Genomic DNA, 10,300 nt, shown 5'->3' with positions numbered 1-10,300 from the left:
CGTCCCTCCCCGCGGCGGTCACGTGTCCGGCGGGCGCGGCGCGGCCGTTGTGTTCTCGCGCGGCGGCGGGCGGCTCTCGCGAGAGGGGGCGGGGCTTCGCTCCCGGCTGTCAGCGCGATGAGGAGGCGCCGCCGAGGCCCCCGCAGGCTCCGCCGGGCCGCGCCGCGCTGCCCGCCCCATGGCGTGTGAGACGCCGGGGCCGCCGCCTGCTCCCGGCCCCGCCGCCCGCGCCTCGCAGGTAGGAGCGGGGCTGGGCGGGGGCGGCCGCCGAAGGGGGACGCGGTGACCCGGCGGGGCCCCGCCCGCTCGCTCGCTCCCCCCCCACACACACCCCGGCGCCCCGCGGGGTCCCGGCGCTGCGGATTCCGGTTGGGGAGTGAAGCCGGGCCCGGCCGGCCGAGCGCGGCCTCTGGGCGCCCCGCCCGCCGCCGCACCGATGAGAGGGGCCGTCCCCCGTCGCTAGGCCGCCGGGCAGCCATTTGGTGGCGGCTTCGAAATGACGGCTGGGGCCGGGCGCAGGTGCGCGGCGGGGCCGGGCCGCTGTCAGCTGCCGGGCGGGGCGGGGCGGGGACGGAGCCGCCCTGGCTGCTCCCTGCGCTGCTCCCTTATCTCCCTTATCTCCCGGCCGCGGCGGGGGGAATCCCGGTTTCTCCCTCCCCCGTCAGTGTTGCAGCCCCCGGTGCTCGTAGCCCGTTCCCTGGGGGCCTCCGGTACGGCGCAGCGCTCCCGGTGCTTCCATCGCGGAGCTGCGCTCCAGGGTAATGGTGGAGAGGAGTCATGGTGGAAAACAGGGCCCAGCGCTTCACCCCGCGCATCACGGCCTGAACGCATGAAAAAAGCCGAGCAGGAAGAGCGTGCCTTCGTTCTGCTGATGCTTGGGGTGCGCCGAGGGCTTTAAGTTAAGCGTGGATGTCAGCAGAAAGCGGAGTGAGTGTGAGTGTGGTCGGGGAGCTGTAAGCATCGCTGTGCAGGCAGGGTTTGGAGCAGAGCAGCCTGGACCCGTGAGGGGATGAAATAGTGTCGAGCTGAGACTGCCACCCAGAACGTACTCAGGTATAGGGCTGTTTCTTTCCACCTTTAAATGTGAACTTAGAACTTTTGTTGAAGGAGTTGGTGGTAACAGCAGTTCCTGTAGCTGCCCGTTTGGAGGTTCTCTTGTGCCCATTACAGCTTCTCCACAGTGCTGAAAGGAAAACGAAAAGCAGCCTTTCAGATTACAGGGATGTACGTTTGTAGCTGTGACAAAAAAAGGTTTATCATTCCAGTGAGGACGTACAGTTTGCATCTGCTGAATCCAAATACTCCTTTTGACCTTCAGTCCACGTTAAACATTTGGGAATTCTAGTCATTGCATCTTGCTTTATTAACAGAGGTTTTGTTCCATGAGGCACCAAATTCTTATTTATCGCAATGAAATGCTTTCCCAAGGACTGCCTTTTTAGTGAACTTTTCCTTCTTTCTGCATATGGACAAAACTTTCCTCAAGAGGACGTTTCTTACTGACTTGTCTTACTGCCTTGTTGGAGGTTGTGGTCATTTCTCATAAAAAATACCAAATTCCAACAGTTTGACTTTTAGTTCTTCAAATATCTCCAAGTCTTTATTTTGAATGCTGCTCTTTTTTAGCTGAGGTTTTGTTGGTTGGTGTCTGGAGGGCACAGCTGGCAGTGTATTTTCTCTGAGGTGCACATTGTGTTTTGTGCTTACAAAATGAAAGCAGCTCCGCTATCTGAAAGATATGGGAACTAATCCACACATCTGAGAGTCCACATTGCCTGGAAATGTTCCTGAAGAGCAGGTAGTTCTTCATCTCTTGTTGAAGTAATTGTGTCAGCATGGATCTGTCTAGAAACAAGTTCCCTTTCTCTTAAGGCAGTCTTAAGTTCAACTGACTTTGGTAGAGAAAAAAAATTCATTTATTTGCCCTTCAGTTAGCTCTGAAAAGTCAGTACTGATACAGGAGCTGAACTCCTGTCAGACTGTGGCAAGGGGAAACTTCTCATTGACACCTATAAATCACCAAAAACCCCACAGTGGTGTTACATAAGTATAAGGGAAACATTAAAAATCTGGTGATTGGATTTGAGCTGGCTGGTCTCAAAGAGGAAAGGGCGAGTGTTAAATGTTGAGGATATACTGCCTGGTGTTGACTTGAGGGGGTGGTACCTTAAGTGAGTGAACTTTGGCTGTCACCAAGTGAACAGTGAACCATCATTTGTCAGTGCGTTGTGCTGCTGCTCACAGGCAGTTTAAGGAGGGAGAGGAGATGTAAGGTTTTAATTCCTGAAGAAGATTGCTGTCTTCTCCTGTAAAGCATCCAGTGGGTGTTTTGGCAAAACATAGTCTGGATAGAATTACACATTCTAATATATCACTGAGTTTTTCTCTCGTTGATAACTTTTCTGGAATTTAAAGTAGGCTGCAGATATTCCCAGTTGCATCAATGTTCAGTGGAAAAAAAAAAAAAAGGATTGGAATATCACTTCTGATGGTCGCTAAAGGCTCTCCTTACTATAGAACTTGATGTGTGATGTAAGGAGGTTCATATGTGACAGATATTGTGGACTGTAGAAATAATCAAGTCTGCTCTGTAGCGAGGATTTATTTTAATTTCAAGTCATCATTGCTGAATGATGCAAAGCTGTTATGATTTCTAAGACTTTAATGAAGCTAGTTTTGTAAATGATGGCTACTGAAGAGAAATGAATAAAGGATTGTAGCTGTTGCAGAGAATACGTTAATACTTGCAATTTGGTGACATGAGCCGGTCAGGATGCTTTCAGAACTGCATAACTTGAGAAGGAAGGCTTGGAAAAGTTAGGTCTTTGCAAAGCAAGCAACGATCTAATCTGCATAAATGACACATTATAACGGAGGTTGTTTAAAAAAGCAGACAAGACACGATCTCTGCAGTCAGCATCAAGAGCGTGTCAATATCAAGGACTCTTTAATTTAATCATTAAATTGATTTTTTTTTTTTAAGGTTTGCGGATTCAGTCCAAAGTGGACTGTACTGCCTTGGTTTTGTGGAAGCTCTACATAACAAGTTGCCATACTTTTGTTTTATTTTTAAGTCCTCATTTGTAGAGGAGCCTTTGAGCCCTATCAGAGTTGCTCCATTTTTCACTCTCACACATGATCTGTTAGCAAGCCTGTCCTTTGCATCAGCCTCACAAGGGAGATGGCGAGGAGGCCTTAGCAGAGCAGGCCTGGCATGGAACCACCAGGCTGCTGCTTCTGTTCATATGTACGTCTGCTGCTGCTCTTCTCTTGCTGGGGGAGCACAGTTCAAGCCTTCAGCCCTTGCTTTCTTTGGCAGGGGCTGATACTTGCACATCCCATGTCTTGATAATGACCTATGTCCAGTGGTGTGCAGCTCTGATGGGGAAATGCTCTTCAACCTCATGTTGAACTTCTTTCAATTCAAAGAAAAGAGTTGTTGTAGAATGACACACGTTCTCACTGTGGTAATTGGGGCACGTAGCTGGGGAGAGGTGCTGAATTTTTTCTCCCTTCCTCGAAGAATTGTACCTTGATTTGATCCAACAGCTGGTTAGTAAAAATGCACAAATGATCATTGCAAATGAGGGAAAATCCAAGTCATCTACTTGGACAGGTGAATGTGAGGCTGAAGTCATCTCTGAGAGATATTTAGTGCTTTTGTGCGAGGAACGGTTTCAACTGGAGAGACTGAAATTGCCCCCACCTGTACCTGTGTGTTTGACAGCTTTTTTGGAAGGTGGAAATATGGATATGAAGTATTAAAAATGAATTAAGTTTGTATCTCTGTGTGGGTGGGAAATGTAGTTGGTGAATTAGGATGTAAGGCAACACCAGCCACTAAGGGAAGAACATCCCTTTCTCTACTTTTGTGTCGTGTTCTTGTGCTTCTGATGTGGAGCAGTAAATGTCTGCTCCAGCTGTTAGGCCTGAGCTCTGGATATGAATGGATTTGAGAATGAAGCACTGTCAGCATTGTTTCCAGTTAACTCTTCCAGACAGTGCGGGACTCAGCATTCTTTGCAGCACTCCAGAGCCTCTCCTTTCAGTTCAGTTCTGGCTGCCTTCAGGTTGGCAGGCTGGGAGGGCAGGCAGAGCAAACAGGTAACTGCCGAGCATGGCCCAGTTAACCTGCAAATTTGGACCTTTTTTCAAATACAAACATGAATGAAATGTGTCTGTATTTCAGATAAAAAGCATTTCTGTCCTGTTTACTAGAAAATGATCTGGAGGTTCCAAAATTCCCATGGGAGAGGAAGACAGTAATAGAAGTGCCATGACTTGGATTAGTTGTACGCCATGTTGTAGGTTTGGGTAGTTAAAAGTTAATGTAAAATAAGAACATCCAGATCTTACAGCTTCCATCATCTGAAAGTGGTACAGCTGCTCAATGAAGCCCCTGGGGCTTTGCACCCACCCTCTTGTCACTGCTTTGAGTTCCATCAAATGTCCTGGTCTGAAATAATAACAGGGAAGTCAGTGGCTGATCACTGGCACTAAACTCCCTTGCAACCATTTCTGCAGTGGGAAAATGTTACTGTATTGCGAACAAAATGACTCAACTCTGATATATTATGTAACTTTGAGGCTAGGCGGGTGTTCTTTAGTTTGTCATCTGAAATGCTGCTTTTAATAGTAATACTCTAAAATGTATTGTAGCAATGACGCGTAAACACATTTTACTAAAATATATAAGTATGTGTAAAATTTGCTGTGTCTCACCAAACTCTTGTATGTTTGACCTGTTTCCAGTATGTGGGATGCTTCTGCTTTGGCAAGGAAAAGCAGCCTGGCGTTATGTGTAGATATGGCATATTTAACAGACAGAACAGGTAGACAAAGGATAATGACAGCATTAAAGCACATTTTCCATTTAAAAACAAAACCCCAGTGGCTTCTTGGTTTTCTTTACTTTGTTTTCTTTCTTGTCTCTGTTCAGTTCAAAGCACTGGAGCAATTTGTTCCTCAGGAGTCCCTGAAATTCACTGCTCCTGACAGACAACAGGAGTTTGTTAAACATTTGGCTTCTGCCTTCTGTAGGAGTCAGTGTGATGGGGAGGAGGAGGTGTGGTGCTTTCTTAAGGCACAGCAGTGCCGGGTGCAGGTGTGGTGGCTTCCTCTTGTGGCTGCCCAAAGCTTTGAGCTGAGAGCTCTCCTCAGCTGTGTGCCAACTTCATTAGACTTGTTCCTGACAAGAAATCTGGAAGTCAGCACATGCTGAGAAGAATCTATTTCTGATGAATAAATGCGCAGAGATCTGTACAAATCAGTGATGAGCTCTTCTGTTTTGTTTCCTTTCTGTGCTGGTCAGGGAAACAACTGTTTTAGAAGCCTGTAGAGAGGTGGTGTTTGTTGCGTGTGTCTGTAGTATCTGTGGTTACTGAACGTGGGTACTGTACAGTCTGAGTTGGTATTCTTGCGTTTGAGCTGGTTAATCAGTGGTTTGCTCAGAGGCTGCTGGTGACCAGCACCATGCTGGCAGTGGGCTGTGCCTGTAGCAGCCTTCCCTTGCATCTTTCCCTTTGTGAGTCACGATGGCAGCGCTTCCTTGGGCAGCCCATGCTGTACAAAAAGGGATGTAAAGCCCTGGGTTTGGGTCTGGGGTCAGCACAGTGCTGATGGCTGTACCTTGGTGTTCCAGGAACGCTGACAGTGTTTCCTGCAAGGCTTTATGTCACAGTTCTGCCCAGCCCTTGTGCTGCTGTTTGTGCAGGGAGGTTGTAGCAAGTGTGCTGAAGGATGTGATGGGATTCCTCATAGAGGAATGAAATGCCTTTTTGGGTACATTGGCTCATTTGTTTTTGCAATTACTTGTTTTGCTTTGGGATTTCAGTGGTTAAAAGATGAATCTAGCAATAGCAGATTAAAGAGAATGTTTTTTCATCACTGCAAGAGCTTTGACTGTGCTTTCAGATGAGCTGGATGAAAATCTGTTGTCCAGTACATGTGAATGTTTTGGCCAATGTTGGAAGCACTGCCTCAGCAGCTTCGTTCTTAAGGGGCAGGTTCAACTTCCAGTTTGTTTTGTTTTATGTTTACTATGGGAATTTGTTTTGGGGGAGGTGGGATTTCTGCAAAATATTGAGAAGTGTATTGAGATGGGGACATGTTGTACAAGTGTCCTGTTATTTAAAGGGCACTGAATGTTCATCGTGTTAAATAGAGTTTCTAAACAGATGGCTGTAATTAACATAAAATACTAGAGCACCAAATAGACTTGATATGTGGATGTAATTATTTCAATGATCTGATACTTTAGCATTAATTACATGTTAGCACAGCCAACAGAGGGATCATAGTGAAGAGTTACTGAATTTAAATGCAGGAGAGTGAGCACAGCTTTCTCAAAACAATTACCTTTTCTTTTTTTCCATGATTGGAAAAATAATAATAATAAATACATATATACACACAGAAATGTGTCAGTTAAATATCTAAATATTTGCATTCTAACAAGCTGCTGGGATAGGCTCGTTCAGAGCCTTGAAGTGAACTAACAGGTCTCCAGGTTGCATAGAAAGTCAACAGTGCTGCACATTGCAGTGCAGGGTGGGGCTGTTCTGCTCTCAGCTGAATGTGGGTATGAGTCTTCCCCGAGTTTTGATGTAAATGGTTTCAGTGAACTTCCCAGGCATGTTATCTTTCTCATAGAACTTAAGTTATGTAAAATGCATCGTATTTTAGAACAGTTGTTTGTTTTAATAGGTAGATGTAAAAGATGCATTTTACATCTGAACAGAGAATTTTCAAGAGAAAATAGTAACAAACCGACTGAAGTTACTGCTTGCTTTATCCTCAAGTGTTATCTGTGATTTTCAGTACATCAGATGTTTGCTGAAGTTCTTGTGTTAGATAGAGATGTGAAAAGCAATACTGGGCAGAGCAATCTCTGCCCTTCTTGAGTGTCCTGCCCTGCTCAGGGAGGGAGAGGGAGTTCTGTGATTCTAAGAGAGTCACAGGATTATTACGGTTGGATAAGACCAATAAGATCATCTCATCCAACTGCATCACCACCATGCCTGCTATGCCGTGTCCTTAAAATAGTGCTCATCTCTCATTATTAGTATCGTGTTGTGATTCTCAATGGAAAATGGTTTAATGAAACCTGAATAAAAACTTCAGAAGGAAAGCATTGCTGTACTTCACTTCAAATGAAGTGAACGCAGGTAACATTTTGTGCCATCCCCACAGGCCTATTCTATAACCTGAGTGTAGTCTTAGAGCTCTGAAAGGTTGAGTTTAGATGAGATTGGATGCTTACGCTCTTTCTGTGCCAGTAAATGTCTTCCTTTTCCTACACTAAACTTGTATTTAATCCTGCAAGAACGACTTTAATGCTATTTATTGTGAATATGTTCAACTTATTGTAGCCTACAGTAATTTAGCTCATTAGCCTTTTTGTACAGTTATTAAACTATCAAAAAGTCGTGGTTTTGAGTACATTGGTGAAAGCATTCAATGTTAGTCTGTAAAACATTTAAATGGTATTTTTTAAAATTCAAATTAATTCTAAATTACCAGAAAGCACGTTTTAAATAATCTGTTATTTACTTACAGCTGCCAAAACGTAGCACAGTGAAATAATGGTCTTCTAGCCTGCAAAGCAACTGTCCAGCTTCCACAATGCCTGTGCAGGCAGCTCAGTGGACAGAATTTCTGTCCTGCCCAATCTGCTACAACGAGTTTGATGAGAATGTGCACAAACCCATCAGCTTAGGTTGCTCTCACACTGTCTGTAAGACCTGCCTGAACAAGCTTCATCGCAAGGCATGTCCTTTCGACCAGACTGCCATCAATACAGACATCGATGTGCTTCCTGTAAACTTTGCACTCCTCCAGTTAGTTGGAGCCCAGGTATGATTTAAACTGCTCTTTGTTTTGCCATCTCATGTTATTAACATTTACATGCCAGTTACAATACTTGTGCTGATATTTTTCCCCCCATTTTTTCTATGAAATGGCAAGGCTTTGAGTTTGTAGTGTTTTAAAGTCCACAAACACTATGAAAGGAACCACACCATTTTCAGGTCCTTTCATATCCCAAAAAGTGAAAATACTGGTGTGAAAAGACTCCTGAAATGGGACTGGAGAAAAATGCTTGCTAGAAACTAGACAATACCTGTGACAGTAGTCAGTGGAAGAACAGACCTGCTGATTGCACTTATGTATTGTATACTTCCTTGCAAGGAGTCTCACTTGTGCATGCCATGTGTTCAGAGGAGCTGTTTAGCTGAGTTTTAGAAACATGTCTAGTTTTTTAAAAATATGTATGATAGCTTTTCAGTTGTGTTTTCAGATACTGGCTAATCAGGCCAGGAATGTTCCTTGTTTAGTCTCATAGCAGTGGCAAAACAGTGATTATATAATCAGTACTACACTGTATGGAGACTAAATAAGTCTGTTCTCCTTATGCTGATTCATATGATTTTTCATAATACTCTGTCTACAACACCTGGGTGATGCACTGATGATACATTTACTTTTCTTTTTAACATTTTATCGCATGCTTAGCTGAAGCTATTGATAATAATACTGTCTGTTAGTGTTTTTTCTCAAATTCATCCTTTTTCTTTTTTTTTTTTTTCCCCCATGTCTGCCTTGATCTAATATTTGTTTTCCTGGGCTCTAAACTTCTATCGGTGTCTTTCAATCAATTGACTGTATTGTGACTAATGTTCCTTCTATTTTCATAGTCTGACCTTGTTACTCCACTTTGAGTTCTTGTATCAAGTTAAGTTTGATAGTTCTTTTCTTTGAAGGCTTCAAAGTTGTGTGCCTTTGTGCCTGTTTTAAGCGTTTAAATTATTTAACTTTGTTTTTGACTTTTTCATGTTATGTTCTTGCCAGTTGTAAGGCAACCTCACTTGTTTCTCTATAGTAATGTAAGTGATCATCCTTACAAATCTTGTGTTCTTCAACTATCTTTTAACTACATTCTCCATCAGGTCTTGGTTATTGTTTGTTTGGTTTTTTTTAATCCTACTTTTGTTCTTAACGTGTTGGGTACTAACAGAAATAATCTTTCATTTGTGGTACTTGTCTTTAGTCTTTTCTGTTACTCCTTATTACATTCCACACAACTTAGATGGGTCCTGTCTTTATCTTCCCTAAGAAGCATTGCACATCTGCAGTATTAAGTAATTATGGTAGTGATGTTGGTGCCATCATAGGCTTATCATGTAGGTCAGATGGGTACATATAATTTTTTTCACCTTTTCTTTGCATTTTTTAGGTACCTGATCATCAGACAGTAAAGTTGAGTAATGTAGGAGAGAACAAACATTATGAAGTAGCAAAGAAATGTGTTGAGGATTTGGCGCTCTATTTAAAGCCATTAAGTGGAGGAAAAGGTAAGTTTCCACCGAACAGTGGAACTTTGGTACAGCAGTTTTGGTGTACTTTTAACAGCACTGTGGTTTTTAGACATCAGTGCGCTAATTCCCTTGTTTTTGTAATAACATTTTCTCCCGTGTCTTATTCACACTTGTGACAATTGATTCTTGATTTCAAGTTTACAAATACTTTTTTAATATTTGATATTTCCATGGGACTAACTTCTTTCTAAAACTGATCTTTCCTCAAAGGATGAGTTTGATGTCAGTTTAAGACTAATTAAGATTATTTTTGCTAATGAGTTACCCAGAATTGCCCAAGAGAAATGATGATACCTGTGATTAGAATTCAAGTCCTAGAGACGTACTGTTGTACATTTTTGTTTTCTCTACCTAGATTAATTTGTCCAATTAAAAGCAATAGTTTTTTCTTTTCTCTCTTTTTTTGAAGGTGTTGCTAGCTTGAATCAGAGTGCACTGAGCCGTCCAATGCAAAGGAAGCTTGTGACACTGGTGAATTGTCAGCTGGTAGAGGAAGAGGGTCGAGTTAGAGCTATGAGAGCAGCTCGATCACTGGGCGAGAGAACCGTTACAGAATTGATCTTGCAGCACCAAAATCCTCAGCAGCTTTCTGCCAATCTTTGGGCTGCTGTCAGGGCACGAGGATGTCAGTTTCTAGGACCAGGTACGGTACCTGCAGAATCTGCAACATGTAAATATAAATGTATCTTAACACATTAAAAAAAAAATCTTGGAAGCTTTTTCTGTGCAGTTGAAAGTGCCATGGCGTCTGTTTTTCAACTTTAAATGAGAAAGAGAGGGAGGAGAAAAAAGACTACATGGTAGTAAAATCTCCTTTCTTAAAAGGTTGGGGTTTGTTGTTTTTTGTTTTGTCTTCATTGATGGTCGATGGAAATTATGAAGAATTGATTCAGAACTGCTGGCAAAGAAACATGGATAAATCAGCT

The 10,300-nt window shown here is 43.4% G+C and overlaps 1 protein-coding gene across 3 annotated transcripts in view; it reads left to right on the top strand.

Moving 5' to 3' along the window:
- Positions 1–110: 110 nt before the first annotated feature.
- Positions 111–10,300, top strand: part of RC3H2 (ring finger and CCCH-type domains 2) — a 28,577-nt gene continuing 18,387 nt past the window's right edge. For 2 of the 3 annotated variants that reach the window (XM_015879213.2, XM_015879216.2), the window contains exons 1-4: positions 113–238; positions 7,558–7,854; positions 9,233–9,350; positions 9,784–10,017. In XM_015879213.2, coding sequence (XP_015734699.1) covers positions 7,624–7,854; positions 9,233–9,350; positions 9,784–10,017 — 583 coding nt within the window. In that variant the 5' untranslated portion in view covers positions 113–238; positions 7,558–7,623. Of the gene's footprint in view, positions 239–7,557; positions 7,855–9,232; positions 9,351–9,783; positions 10,018–10,300 lie in introns of all 3 variants that reach the window. The other variant, XM_015879215.2, reaches the window with a different exon arrangement.

Source organism: Coturnix japonica, chromosome 17, assembly GCF_001577835.2.
Source record: "Coturnix japonica isolate 7356 chromosome 17, Coturnix japonica 2.1, whole genome shotgun sequence".
In the NCBI taxonomy this organism is placed as follows: domain Eukaryota; kingdom Metazoa; phylum Chordata; class Aves; order Galliformes; family Phasianidae; genus Coturnix; species Coturnix japonica.
The sequence above is the reverse complement of the archived record's forward strand: the minus strand, read 5'-3'. Positions and strand labels throughout refer to the sequence as shown.